This window comes from Protopterus annectens, chromosome 12.part0 (genome assembly GCF_019279795.1).
Source record: "Protopterus annectens isolate FY-2018-M chromosome 12.part0, PAN1.0, whole genome shotgun sequence".
In the NCBI taxonomy this organism is placed as follows: Eukaryota; Metazoa; Chordata; order Ceratodontiformes; family Protopteridae; genus Protopterus; species Protopterus annectens.
The window spans coordinates 1,288,029,657-1,288,045,788 of NC_056746.1; the positions used below are offsets into that span (position 1 = coordinate 1,288,029,657).

At 37.7% G+C, this 16,132-nt stretch overlaps 1 protein-coding gene across 1 annotated transcript in view; it reads right to left on the reverse strand.

Moving 5' to 3' along the window:
- The window catches only part of LOC122817140 (interferon regulatory factor 4-like), a 444,053-nt gene extending 430,505 nt beyond the window's left edge, over window positions 1-13,548 (reverse strand). The window contains exons 1-2 of the mRNA XM_044090337.1: window positions 13,388-13,548; window positions 10,570-10,861 (exon numbers count right to left, since the gene is read on the reverse strand). Of these exons, the coding sequence (XP_043946272.1) occupies window positions 10,570-10,743 (174 nt within the window). The 5' untranslated portion in view covers window positions 10,744-10,861; window positions 13,388-13,548. The remainder of the gene's footprint in view (window positions 1-10,569; window positions 10,862-13,387) is intronic.
- Between the last annotated feature and the right edge of the window lie 2,584 nt (window positions 13,549-16,132).

The window sequence follows — 16,132 nt, forward strand, 5'->3', positions numbered from 1 at the left end:
TAAGAATCAAACCCAGTACCCTGTGTTTTTGAAGTAAACACCTTAACCATTATGCCAACTCCCAACTCCCACTGCTTGCACCCCTCACATGGTGGGTGTGGGGGAGATTGCACCACACTTCACACAAACATTTTTTTTTATTTTTTGCACCATAACATTTGTGAAAGCGTCTTGTTCACAAAACAGGATGCAATGACAACTACCACTTCAGTGTTGACCTGCAATGAGTAAGGCATCTATTTAGCTGACAAACCAAGAGTAGATCATTTTCATATTCCTAAGTAGGTCTAGGAAATCATTTTCCAGATGCAAAAGTGCTGTTATTCTATGCTGTCCTATTTTAATTATAGTCAAGGAAGCTCTGACAATAAATAACACACAATTAAACGATTCAAAATCAAGTAGCAGCAAACTTATAAAAGAATTCCTGTTTAGCACAAAGTCCAGTAGTACATACAAAATGTGAATGTCATTTTGTCTCAATATCTCACTACTAGAAGCATAAATTCTACAATGTTTGATACCCAGTTTTTGTTGTAGTACGGTTTATAAGCGTTAAAAATTAGAACTTAACAAAATGCAACCATATTCTACAGAACACAAGAAGCCTCTCCTATCCATAATTAGAGAGGACGCATTCTTTGCAATGTCTTTACCTACTTGCACTAACCTTAGGATTCTCAGGTTAATACAATGTATTCCTATATACAACACTATTAGTTTTATGTTGTTGTCATATTCTGCAATTTGTAATATACTAGTATCCGCATCCTTAATAGCTTCTATTTCACTTTAGTTTCTGTTTCAGTTTTCTGCCTTCAGAATGCGATAGGGATTCAGTGTTGTCCTTCAATAAGCTAATTTCTTCCCTTAATTAGTATGGCAATATTTTCTTATCTTCTTTACAACTTTTCCTTGCAGCCAAATGATGTTTGTTACATTGGTATCTTGAACTTTCTCCTATTTCATAATAGCGATCCTAGTCAAGCTAGCGATGTCTGTGTTTTTTCCAATGCTGTCACATTCCTGGTATTTATTAAGCCAGCTCCCTTTCCTTCTCTTCAAATAATATTTTCTTATTTTTTTATTTGAACCAGTTGTCCATCTCTTTTCATTTATTCCCATTTTCACTGGTAGATGGTGCATTTTCCTTTATCCCATTTCTTACTCTTTGAATCTTATCACTTGTGTCAAAAACGATGTTTCTTGTACTATATTGTGTCATGCCTATGGATTCTAATAGTGACAATTACTTTTCTATTTGTGTACCTGTATATGTCTTCACAATTGTATGTAAATCTTGAATCCATAACTCTCCACCTCTTAGTACAAAAAAATCTGGATAAAGCCAAAACTAATGGGGGGGTGGAGCCTCAAAAATAGGGACACATTTTAAATATTGCTCTTATAAACTTAGAAATTTGCTAGAATAAAAGGTTTTGTGTTACCAAGCATCTTCTGAAGGACATAAAGTCTAAAACTCAAATGACTCTCTATTTAGTGAATTCAATCCTCAATGAGTTGACACAAACTCCAGAAAAATCACCAATTTTATGAGGAACAAAAAAAAAATATCAGGGAAATTCTGGACATTCTGCAAAAATCCGTACAGTTGAGAAGTGTGCTTGAATCTGTAATTTTATGTTTGCCCTATAATGTAAGTTTACGTACCCCTTGACTTCTCTTGTTTTCAGTAGAAACTTGAATCTGCCACCCTACTCAATCCACTTTCATATATTTGACATTACCTGAGTATTTCATTTTTGCAATAAGTTATTTTCATCTGTAGCTTTGTTATCTTGTGATATGATGCTTCCATCTGCCATGTCATGTTACTATTGCTTGCAGTTTGTATTCGGGGTGCATACGTGTTCTTATAAAGACGGCATTACAACTCAAATGATTTATTTCAAACCACCTTTACTCACATAATTCTTCTTCTTTTTATGACAATTTGCTTGTTAATGTCATATGTCAATCAATTATGATAAAGTTCTGGTTTGACAGTCTGACTACCCACACTTCTTTAGGTCTGACTACCCACACTTCTTTAAGTCTGTCTATTAAGCCTGTTATAAAAGTACACAACCTTTATTGATGATAAAATTTGCCTTCCATAATTAAGAAATCTTATGATTCAATCATGTACAATAAATCATTCAAAAAGATCAGCTAGACATTTTCCAAATTCTTGGTTCTAAGAGTTTGTTTCTAGGCTGATAGTATTTCCAGATGATTAACATTAAGACTGATATACCACAGACAACCAAGTCTATGAGCTGTTAAGCAGCTATTTCCTGTAGTCCAAGTCTTGATTCCCCAAGGCCTCCATTTTGGATGCTGTGTGCCTGAACATGCCTTTTAACCAAAAATTATCTGGGGCAACTGAGAAATTGGGAGGGAGCACATCAGGTTGCTGAAGATAGTTTCAGTTAATGTAAAGTGATCAAAGTTTACCAAAACTACCTTTGGTGATACTGAAGTTTGCCTTTTTTTTTCCACTGTTGTGCCACCCTGCATTTGGTATGTATAATTTTGGGGGGTGTGGGATGCAGAAGACTTGCCGTCCTCAAGAAAAGTTTCATGGGATCTTCGGTGAAACAGCCTTCAGTGAGTCAAAACGAATCCAATTGGGCAAGGTTGGTTAATAGTGTCCTGTGCTGCATATCTGGTAACTATCTATGAACCAAAATATGCTTTACCAGGCAGTTAGTACAAAAGACTAAGGCTTTGCGCTTTTGACAAGCTGCTTTCTGTAGCCCAAGGTTTGATTCCTCCAGTCACTTAATTGCCTGCTGTGTGACTCTAAGCACGTCACATAACAACTCGGTGCTGTGGAGTAAGTAGGACACTGGATTAGGCAGTGTAATGATAATCTGGACCATGTGCCTATTAATCTATAAGGTACTCAGTGCTGCAGTGAACAAGTTTATGCTGATGTGATCCCACTTCAGAAGATTTGGTATATACTAGGGTAACACCATACTAAACACAGGAAGGAAAAAGAAACAAAAAAAAAAAAAACAGAAGACAATATTGTGTCAATGGCTCAGAGGCAGCACACTCAGCTCTGATGTAGGAAGAACAAAAGACTGCAGACAGTGTTTTCACATTCCAACACCAGGAGGTTGAATTCTTCTTTCTGCCATTTAGTACAGAAGATTAAGGCTATAAATTGTAAACAAGCTGTTTCTGCAGTTGAGGGTTTGATTCTCTCAGTCTCCATTTGTCTTCTGTACGACTCTGAGCAAGATGACACTTTAACAGACGGTTCCTTGGGGCAATTAGAAATTTGGTCTAAGCTCCTTAATGCTCTCCTGGTCTGCATGCCCAGAAATGACCTATGACCCTGTACTCTCTGCATGCTGCAGACATAATCAATGATTAAACATCCCAGTGCTGCCCAAAAAACTAATTGGATGCTTGTTTTTAATATAACATACAAATCTTATAAATTTAGTACATACAAAGTTTATTAACAATTACTTATCTGATGAGACAAGAAATGGATAAAAGCACATGCAAATAATTAGGCTATGTTTACCTTTAACTAGTAAACAAAGTAATTGATATCACTTTACTGTGTTTTATTGCCCAGGGGATTAATTCAGCATATGTAGTGCAAAGTTTCCATCACTGATGCTTTTAAACAGGGGTTATATGGTATTTGGTTGGGTTCCAACCAAATATGAGTAATAGATCTTTAAAAGTATAGTTCAGCCTGTCACATTCTATATTCAGAAGAAGTCTCAAGCAAGTGTGAGTGACTTATATGCCTGTTCATGGTCCAGGTCACTCACACTCACAGCAGCAACCACTTTTGAAGCAGATTATCTTTCCTTTCCTTTATAAACAGCCCATTAACAGTGAGTAGACATACAATTACACCAAGGAATAATTGGAGACAACTGCCTTTCAGGGAGCAGGAAGTGCCTGCCTGATTTAAATGCACCGCTTGGAAAAGCACTGACCACCCTGCAAGTAATCACAATAAAAATAACACCAAAATAATAACATAATTAAATAAATATAGCCTTTACCAAGTGACTACTCTTGCCATCAAAATCAATGGATACTAATGGCAACCAAACAAAACTAAACTACTCCTCTTCCAACCCACCAAACATACTCAAAACAACTCTCACTTTAACATCACAGCAAAAGACAACACCACTATATACCCAACTGAACACACCAAATTGCTAGGAGTGGAAATAGACAATAAACTAAAATTTGACATTCACATATCCATGACCATAAAAAAAGTCCACAAAAAAGTAGGAGTGTTCTACAGAAATAAGCAACTTCTCACCAAAGCAGCAAAGATTTCAATAGCAAATTCCCACCTTATCTCCACCCTACTTTATGCCTCTCCAATATATACCAACCTAAGGCAATGCGATCTAAACAAGCTAGAGACCTGCTACAACAAAATTGCCAAATTCGCCACAGGGGCATCCTACCGTAGTCACCACTGTCTCTCACTTGCTGAACTGGGCTGGCTTGAACTCCCTCACCTCCTTCAATGGTATCAACTCTTACTTGCCCACAAACTAGTAAACCATCCACTAAATGTCCCATCCCTCCAGAATCTACTCCAACCCTATCGCACCACCAGACCACTAAGATCCAGCAACAAAAATCACTTGCAGATCACTAAAGCCAATAACTGTGCTGGTGAAGCACTATTCTCTTGCACCATAGCCAAATTATGGAACTCCCTCCCACCCACAATTACCTCCATACCATCATGCACCCACTTCAAAGCTTTACTAAAAGCGCACCTAAAAACATGCTGGCTATGCCCTTGCAACTCCCATGCTGATATCACCCACCCCATCCAGCCACTACATTTCTTTCCACTCCACTAACTACCTTGATTATAGCAAGCTCAGATGCTCATAAGCCTAGTACTTATTATACAGCAGGAATGTCTCATTGTAACATTTGTTAATGTCTGTTATGTAATTCACAGATAAAGATTCTAGTTGTCTACTGATGTACTATGTTCTTCATCTGTAAATATGTTGTAAGTAATTGCTATGTAAATTGTTAATCGCTATGTAATCCAATGTAACTACTGTCTGTTTATTTTAACTGTGGAGCTTTTCTCCCCGGGCCTCCGCTGAAAATGGACCTACATCCAGTCGGACACTCCCGGTCAACAAATATAAATAAATAAATAAAAAATAAATAAAACTCTTTTTCATGAAAGTGACTACATCTGATGCACAAGCAATATTATCCAGTTCATTAATATACCCACAAGCCATTTCTCCTTGAATACTCTACAAAATGAGAATTATCCCTACCCCAATATATATATATATATATATATATATATATATATATATATATATATAGGGAATTTTACAGCTGAACTGTTTTAACAACACCAGAGTAAATATCTTAAACTCTGTTTATAAAATACCTGCAATAATGTACAGAACAGCTGATTTTAATGGAATGTTACAAATTACTTAAAGATCTAATGACCATATATTTTCTTGATGTTATAGGTATCAGTTTGCAGCTTGTGCTCCACTGTTCTTTGTTATGTATTTCCAACATTTACTACACATTCTGTCTTTATCTATACATTACTAGTTTCCTTAATGATTCCCTACCTAAGTAATAAACCCTTCTAATGTTACATACACTGAGGTAAACTTTTCTATATTTATCACAGAACAGAAGTTTGTTAATGGTAGCCTAGCCAAAGCTGATTGACACCAGGCTTGGGCTTTAGCAGGTTACAGTAAAATTCCACATTTTGATCAGAAAATCCAAATAGTGCAGTGTTTGTAATGTACCACTCATGTGCAATACAACAGTGTTTCCAGTAACCTGAGCTCATCTCTTATTTTACTTAATGACGGTGTCTGACCTCCTGGCTTGGATCTGGCTTGACTCTAGGTGAAAACTCCTGGCTTTCACACTTTCAGAGCCAGCACTAAACATGACTTAGACACTTTTAGAGCACATCTATATCCTACCGACTTTGCAATAATCAGTGTTCCAAAGTGATAGTATACCATGATGCTCTTTTATGCGTTAGAAAATTCAAAGCATGTATAAGAAACGAAATTAGTAAGAGAAATCACAATACTAAAAACTCAGTGAGTGCTATCTCACTACACGATGTTCTTCATATGTACGAATACAGCATCATACCATCACAAAACGTCATACCTCTATCCACAGCTTTCTTATTACAATTAGTATAAACTTATTATAATTTGTGACTAAGACTACTAAATGTCATTGAAATGGTTAAAAACGTAATACCCTTTGAGAAATCACAGTAAAACTCCTACACCAAGTTACGTGGAAATGAACAAGCAGTTTGATAGTCAACAGAAATTTGCTTAAAGGCATGTTAATGTGGACTTCACAATGCTGATTCTGGATCATGGTAGCACTGTAGCTAACAAAATCATTTAATATCTTTGCAATAGTGACATACAAATTGGTCTGCGGTACTAACCAAAATTTCATTAAGTCCTTGTACAACAAATAATAGTAACAGTTTGCTTTCAAGATTTTAGAAAACATACTCCAAAAAATATTGGTCAAAGGCCTAAGAATTTTTTTTATGACACAAGTTTAACAATCTGTGTCAAATGCCATCTGGTTCATTAGACTTGTGAACATTTTGATGACTTAATTCAACATCTGTCTACCCACTAAATGTTGAGCTTAGGAAATTACCTACAGTACTATCTGTCTGATCAAGAAACAACAACGGGGAGGGTAAATGTGCAGTTATTTGTTTCTGTTTGTTACCTGGCTCTTTGCCCATTTTCATTTCAGACCTGGGGGAAAAACTCTCAACTGAGTCATACAATACCCTTGCTAAATACCAAAAAATAATAACTATATAACTGAATAAATATTAAAGCAAACTAGTTTCTTAATGCTTGAGTAGCACAATTAAAAAGTTTTTCTTTAGAAGAAGAGAAGGGTGGATATTTGTTAGGACAGTCTGAATAACACAGTACTCACTGTATTTGGACAGAATTAGTTTCATATAAAGTTACTTAATGCAGGTGTCGTATAAAGTTACTTAATGCAGGTGTCGGCTAATGCAGTACTAAAGGTCAGTGCAATGAGTAGGTACTACGCAGTACTGTGTCAGGAATAAAACTGTCCAGGATAGAAACAATCTGACCAAACATTACAATTTTAGTGGCTTAATAACAGACACCTACCTACATTTGTACAGTGTCACAAAGCAGAAAGAAGAATTTTGGTGAGAACAGAATCAGACTGGAAGAATCCTAGGCATGTACCACATGAGAAGTGTGTTTGTTACAGGTGATGGAGATGCAGTAATCTCAAGGAGGAGGGGTCAGATAAACAGATTTCCCTCGTGGTTAGCATGCGTAGCAGTTTATTTTAAGGGGGGGTAAAACTGGTCTTGGAAGGTATAGTTTGAAGGGAAGATGAAAGGTGGGTGCTGACTGCGAAAACTGAAAATAAAAATATATACTAGCCTTCTTAGACATGCACACTTGGACTAGTCAGTTGAATATAAGCTTGTAGATGGAAAGACATGATAAGCTGGGAAAAGACAGTAACAACTCTACTATACAAGGTACATATGGGACCTCACCTTGAGTATTCTGTCCTGTTTCACAGAGTAAATTTCAAGAGTGATACACAGTGGAAGGAGTGCAGAGAAAAATGAAAACAAGTTCAAAAAGCTTTCTCAAAATGGTGCACCAGCAATCAAATGAGGAGGAGACAAACAAATGTCCTTGATAATATATGTTATATAGGGAAAGGTGAATATGCAGAATTGTGCAACAATCATGAAAGTGATAAGACATTAACTGACAAGCAGACAGAACTGAAAAAAAAGCAAGGGATTACAGGATAAAGCTGGAAAAAAGAATTAAGGAAGCACTAACATTTATTTAAGGAATGATAAAATATTACTGGTCAGTGTCATGGTCGGCAGTTGGAATGGAAGAAATCAAAATGGCAGACAAGTCATCAAAAAAAACAGATGAATACTGCATATAAACTATGCCATTAAAAACTCTTCCCCCAAAAAATGTATTCTATGTTCACCATTTGAAATGGGTAAATATATTCTAAGTGCCTACAACAGCATCTGAACGTACTCACATACGCCTATATACACATACACACGCACACACACACACACACACACAAATATACACATATACACACACTCTATATAAATACCGTTAATCTCACACTAAAGCCTGGGGGTTATAACAAGTACATAAACCAGTTTATTACTGATTGTGAACACACAATGCATTTTTCTAAAAAGAAGATTCCTGCCTATACTCATGGTATGAATTACACTCAGAAAATGAGTATCCTGTGAGACAAATGTTTATGTTTATTATAAAAATTATAAAAATTTTAAAATAGTTCTAGAAATACAAAACAGTGTTATTTAGGACTACAAAAAAACACAAGGTGGAACTATTGAAACCTTACAAGAATTTACACTGGCATTATTCTGAAGTAATGATTATATGCGTAATGAACACAGTGACATTCCACAGCATCCAAAACAGCATAGTAAACACCATTGCTTTCAACCTTCTGACTCCAGAGTGTGGAATGTTATCAGTCACAGCATGGCAAAAAAATGGGAAAATATGGAAAAGTACCTTTCACAGTGTGGAACAAATGGGCATAATGTGAAACAATGCCAATCACAGTGTGGGATAAATGGGCAAAATGTAAAACTCTACCTGCCACAGTGTGAAACAAATGCAGAAAATGTGGAACACTGCCTTTCACAGTGTAGGACGAATAGAGATAATGTGAAACACTACCTGCCACAGTGTGGGACAAATGGGCAAAATGTGGAACACTGCCTATCACGGTGTGGGACAAATGGACATAATGTGGAACACTATTACCTGTCACAGTGTGGGACAAATGGATATAATGTGGAACACTACCTGCCACAGTATGGGACAAATTGGCAAAATGTGGAACACTGTCTGCCACAGTGTGTGACAAATGAGCATAATGTGGAACACTACCTATCACAGTGTGGGCATACCTTCCAACTGTGTTCAGGTTTCTGCAGAATGTCCAGACTTTTACCACATATATTTGATCTGTTCTTCATAAAATGTGTAGTTTTCTGGCAAATTATTAAGGTTTGAAGTCACTAAATAATACTAAACAATGACAGCATTTGAGTTTAAAACTTCAAATCTTTCAGAGAATACTTAATAATTCAATACCTGTTATTATATAAACTTCCTAAGTTTATAGGAGCAATTTTTAAAATCTGTCCCTATGTTTGGGTCTTTGTCCTCCTATTACTTCTGGCTTTGTTCTGAGAGGTTGAGAGGTATGAATGTGGGACAAATGAGTGTAATGTGGAGCACTATTACTTGTCACAGTGTGGGACAAATGGACATAATATGGAACACTCCCACCTGTCACAGTGTGGGACAAATGGACATAATGTGGAGCACTACTTATCACAGTGTGGGACAAATGGACATAATGTGGAACACTCCTACCTGTCACAGTGTGGGACAAATGGACATAATGTGAAGCACTACCTGTCACAGTATGGGACAAATGGACATAATGTGGAGCACTACCCATCACAGTATGGGACAAATGGTCATAATGTGGAACACTCCTACCTGTCACAGTGTGGGACAAATGGACATAATGTGGAGCACTACCTGTCATAGTGTGGGACAAATGGACATAATGTGGAGCACTACCTGTCACAGTGTGGGACAAATGGACATAATGTGGAGCACTACCTGTCATAGTGTGGGACAAATGGACATAATGTGGAGCACTACCTGTCACAGTGTGGGACAAATGGACATAATGCAGAACACTACCTGTCACAGTGTGGGACAAATGGACATAATGTGGAACACTACCTGTCACAGTGTGGGACAAATGGACATGATGTGGAACACTCTTACCTGTCACAGTGTGGGACAAATGGACATAATGTGGGGCACTACCTGTCGCAGTGTGGGACAAATGGACATAATGTGGAGCACTACCTGTCACAGTGTGGGACAAGTGGGCATAATGTGGAACACTACCTATCATAGTGTGGGACGACTGGACATAATGCGGAACACTACCTGCCACACTGTGGGACAAATGGGCATAATGTGGAACACTACCTGTCACAGTGTAGGACAAATAGGCAAAATGTGGAACACTTACTGAAAACTTCAGCTAGTAAGCTCGTAGCATGATTAATAACTTTTTTTCAAACTTACAAATAGCTACAGAACAACTGATGAATGAATATGATTCCGTATCATTTACTATGAATACTTGTTAAAATACTCTTAATAATAAATGTACGATAGTAATAGTGAGGGAAGAATATGGAATTTTTAAGACTCAGAATGAGGAACGTCCTTCTTTATCGGGTGCAGTTCAGTGATATGAAAGCGTACCACTACAAAAGCATAAAGAACAGAAAACCTAATGTCAGGTTCTGGTCAGCTAGTTTATCATACACAGTATGCCTCAAATTTCTGTTATTAATTTTACTTCTGCCTTCAAATTCAGCCAGCTTACCTTGAAGAGTGCAGCATCAGCGTCCTGCTTGTAGTCCTGTTTGGCTGCATGCTTCCAGGGAATGCGGAACATGGTCTTCTCCCTGTTTTCCCATCTCAGCCCAGGGTATTTCCCGCTGTCAATCTGGGTTATTAGCCACTGACGAAGTCTCATGTTCACAGGAGAGCTGGGCATGGCCTTAATTAGGTGACAGAAAAATGTGGCAAGTCACAACAGCTATGTAAACCAGGAGTCCTACCAGCAGGCATAAACTGTCCGGGGGCTCTTCCTGCTCCAAAACGCACGCCAAAGCCTGGGACAAAACACACGAAAACAGTCACCACAAATGCTCTATGGAAAGCTGATATACAGAAAGAAAGAAGTAACGAAACCAACAATCTGCTCGGTGCCTGTGTGTTCCTGCCTCCGAAAGAGAACAAGAAAGTACAAGTGAAAGCGAAATGTGTATTTTCGACGCTTTCGCTTTCCTGTGCTAGTTTCGATTGAAACATGAAACTCGAAAGTAGTCGAAAGGTGAGGAGGAGGAGATAAATGAGTGTCTCGCTTGCAAATTTGGTCACCACCAGCAGCACTCTTATATTACCCTTATAAACTTAAGGTGCAACAGACGAGAACTGTCACTGCCCGTCTGCGAACCTGAGACTCTCTGACTTCCTCCCCCAAAACGCTAGGTGAGTGTGATAGGGTTACAGACCTTTCCGGATGCCCAAAGTGGGTAATTCATGCTGAAGCATGAGAGTTTGGAGACCACCCTAAACCAGTACAAATGACTTTATTATCTAAGTTCCATGTATTTTTACAACATATATGTGTCTGAGGCATAACTAGCACGTTTCTGCAATACTACTTAGATGTGGGGTCGCTACTTTTCATGCCCCCCCCCCCCCCAGTGACAGCCGTCCATTTAGGACTGATTTTGGCAGCACCAACGAGACACAAATTGCATATATAATTGTCGGAAAGCCTGAACTATTCTTGAACACATTTGTAGGAAGTAAAATTAAACCGAGCCCAAATACTGATCCGCTACTGATGTAATTTACCATCCTGGGACGCCATTTTCGCAGCAGATGGTGGATGTCTCCTGGTTCAAAAACCGAATTGTGCGTCGTGCAGTAAACAGGTGTGTGCGTGTGCATCTTACACATACTTCAATGGCTAGACATCTCAAAATGAAAATAAGTCAGTGGACACTAACAGCTATCTTTCAATACACAGTGTAACACATTTAATCAGCTATTAGTTCAAATCAGCATTGCACATACCTGTTCTCCTGTAAAACAATTGATTATGCATTATATAATGTTACAATGTATCCCCTTTTACATTATCTCCAGGCTCCATGTGGCTGAACAAGTAAGCCCTCCCAGAGTCCAAGCCTATGTTTGTTTAATTGTTTACATACTTAGGTTTTATTAATGCCCTTTATGCTCCACCAGCAAACCTTTCCCAAGACACCTAGACGTCCAGCACCACTTACAAGCTCTCTTCACTCCAGATCAGTCATCTCACTTTACGCAACCTCTGTGTCTCCATTCACAGCAACATACACTTACCAGCAAGTTTTATTTTAAGCTTGTCTGCCAATTGTTATATATATTATGTTACATGTCTTAATACTGCCGTTTTCCCATTTAAGGAAAACGTGTACACTGTTATACAGTACACATCAATTGCTCCTTGCATGAATGAGACAAATTGCCCATCCATCCACAACCCCTTTTTCACATTTTTGTACATGGCGTTAGGGTGTCACTTCAACAGTGGCAATCATCTAGAGCCAAGGTTATCATTGCCGGATGGCTAGCCCTGCCGCAGGACAGACAGATGTCTAACAGTAATCTACAAAGGGCTAAAATCAGCACATGTGCACATATTAATATTGCAGTTTTTGTCCCTTCCTAAGCACTGCTGTAACTTCATTTTCTATAAGTCTGACATATGCCTACACACTTAAAAAGAGCATATGCAAACAGTACCTCCACTTTGGCTCAAGTATTGCTTTAACCAGGAATCCTATTTTGCAAACATACTAGGACATGCCAAGAGGGATGCCAATAAGAGAGAATTAGCTGTGCTTCAAGCAGCTGGATAACATTCTTAGTGCTTTATCTGGTCAAACAGTTGCATCTTTTTTGTCATTTACCCACTTAGTGTAAATACTGTTTTAGATTAATTTGTTGTGTGCATTGCTTATCAAAATTTTAAACTGCAGTAACACTGCTGAGTAAATTCAGATGTATTACTTTCTGAAATAAATGCATTGTGAAGGATTTTCTTTCAGGTTGTAAAAATGTGTTACAGTCACAGAAAGTGTCATAAGTTGCGGATTTTATATTGTGATACAGTATTCCACGAGGCACGTACACAGATTACTTATCCCTTAAGAAGTGGAATGAATGTAGAAATACCCCCTAAGCATACATTACTCCTTTTATTAAAAATGTGTGATTTAAAACAGTTTTTAACCACCCATGCTTTGTTTTAGTAATGCTTTAAAGATACAATTTGTTTACAAAGCTTTCTGAGACCTGCTACAATCCCTTAAAACATAACTTATTTTAAGTGGCTTGCCATTCCATTTATCTGTTCGACTATATTATTTATCTCATCTAGTTCTGTTAGTAAGTAAATAAAGATTTACTATTGAGACAGATTCTGTTTAGAAATAGTTGCATTCCTGCATACATAGAAGCTTATTTCTCACAGAACATTGTCAGCCAGGCAGCTAGATCTGTTTTTAAAATCCCCATTCATAGCACATACTGTGTAATTAAACCACTAAGCAATAACTGTCAGGTTTGGCTCCTTACCTTACCTTTTTTTTTTTTAATTGCAGAAGTCACTTAGTAGTCAATCTCAGATGGCTTCCCTTCAGCAGTCCTCCAAGGTTTGAAGTACTTGATACAATAACAGAGCTGCTGCCTTTGTAAGAGAAGGGAGATTCCGGCTACAGCAGGAAATATTAGAATTTTCTTCTGCATTACTTCGTCCTAAGGGTCTGTTCTTAGAAGTGAGTATCAGCCTGTACTTCAAACTTAGGCAAAAAGTTTGACAAAAACCACAAAATGAACCCTACATACAAGAAACGAGCGTGGCATACAGGAAGCCTTCTCACACTAGAGTTTGAAAGAAGAGTCTATTTTTAACACAGGTTTTTTCACTCTGATGCTATTTATCCCCCACCCACAATATGTTAACTCACAGGACACCATGTAGGCTCTTGAGTCAGTAATAGTATATCATTTAATGTCATCAGATGGATGCCATAACTGTGTAAAATGCAGGTATAGAATGCAGTAGCATTTTCTGAAACTTCAGATTAAAAAAAAAACAGAACAAAGTCTGTAAATGGTAATGATGATGATGATGATGACATCATGTGAACACACTCGGTGATGATGATGATGATGATGATGACATCATATGAACACACTCTAAATAGTTGTATTCTTGACCTCTGCTTTAATGGCAAGTGAGTAGTTGAAGTGACACCTTCAGTGTGAGAGTATTTTGGTGCTGGACATGACAGCATGAACTGGAAAAGGATACAAATACATCAGTGTTTCCAGTGCTAAAGTCTATTTTCTTACACTTTACATAAACACTTTAAAACTTAATTTGTTGCTATGGGATCCAGGGACAGAGATTGAGAGAGAGAGGAGGCGAAAGCAAGGGTTGTACTTATCAATGATGGTGGTTAAGAGATTTTCTATGGTCCAAACTCCTTCACAAAGGAATTCTTAAAGCAGTGGCAGGACCTATAGTTTGTGTGTGTGTGTGTGTGTGTGTGTGTGTGTGTGTGTGTGTGTGTGTGTGTGTGTGTGTGTGTGTGCACACAAGCATGTCTTGTGTGTTCTTCCATATAAATACCACCTCACATCCACCAGGTGGCACTCATTCATCAGACTAAACTGTTCCCCTGCCACTCCCACCCCACCACCACCACCACCAGCACCTATGATGTGTAAGCTGACCACACCCTCTCCGGTCAGAACCACTTAAACAAAATCCAGGTCGTTATGGCTATGACAGCCTCAGAGAGACTATGGGGCAGAAAGCATAAATTAAGAGATGCCCTTGCTGTTTTGTGATATTACTAGGCCATGAGTGATTTCATCTGATATGGCTACTTTATTTTCTTGTAAATTAACCTTGATGGCTGATAATGACAGCTTTGACTGTCTAGTGTGAGCACTTCTTTAACAATTAAGCATTTTCAATTTATGAAACTTCCCCCCCCCCCGTATGCATTCCCTTCTATTAATTTGCATTCAGTTTGAGTTTCTTTGAACATAATAGGTTTCCAGCTCTACCCTCTCCTAATTTATGCTTTCTGTCCCATCTTGTGTTGAAACAAATATCTACATATTAATGCCTCTTGAAACCTGTAACTACATATACATTACCATACATCACCAGAAATCTTTATTGTATATGCGTACATATTTTTGGTTGTAACAGGTAAATGATAACTTACTATTTTGTGCCATCAAGGATATTGTAAATCAATCTGATATTAATTACTGGTGCTTAAATATTTGGAAATGGACATTATATACAGTTTATGTTATATTATAAGTGCCCAAATGCATCTGTTGCTGTATTCTGTGAATGTAAAACTTAGTTGCTGTCTGTTTATAGTAATGTATTTACTGTCTACTAATAGTGCAAGTATTATACCTGTGAACATAATATATTACTACTCTCTGTATAATGTGATCTATTCACAATGAGCTTTTCTCCCAAGAACTTCACAAAAAATAGGTCCTCCCAGTTGGACTGTCCCTAGTATCAAAATAAATAATGACATGTATTCTTACATAAATAAGTGAATAACTTTGTTACAAATCTCTGTTTCATATGCAGAAAGGTATTTGTCCTTCAACACCTTTTGGTTGTTCGGGGCTATTATCTTTGTTATTCCCACCATAACAAACCTATTCCAGGCAGGGTCAAGGCCCATTCTGTAAGGGCCTTGACTTCATTAACGGCTTTTTGGAAAGAGATAGACTCTAGAACTAATATAGAAACAACAACTTGGTCTTCTGTACACACTTTTACAAAGCACAACAAACTAGATTCCTTCTACAGGTCTAGGCCAGGCTTTGCTAGGACAAATCCCCAGGGACTCCTATGGTCCATTACCAACAGTTCAAAAATAGATGCAAGAAAAGCAGATATAGTAGTCTGAACCTATGAAAAGAAGTTAAAAGTAGCATTGATCACTGAAATTTTACACCCAATGATTACAGTGTCTTATGTAGAGAAAGACACAAAGTCACAAAATACCAAGATCTGCAGGCAGAAACGAGTGCAATATGGAAGGAAAGATACCCAGACAGTTCCAATGGTAGTAGGAACAATGGATCTCATAAAAAAAAATAATTTACAGCCATATTTAGATATGTTACCAATACATGTAACTCTGTATGAACTGCAGAAGGAGACAGTTCTGGCACATTGTAGGTGCTGTGCAGAGCACTTTTGGTTGACATCAAAGACTGAAACAATACTAATTTCATGAATTTTAATTATACTTTGACTTAGGAATGGAGTCCAC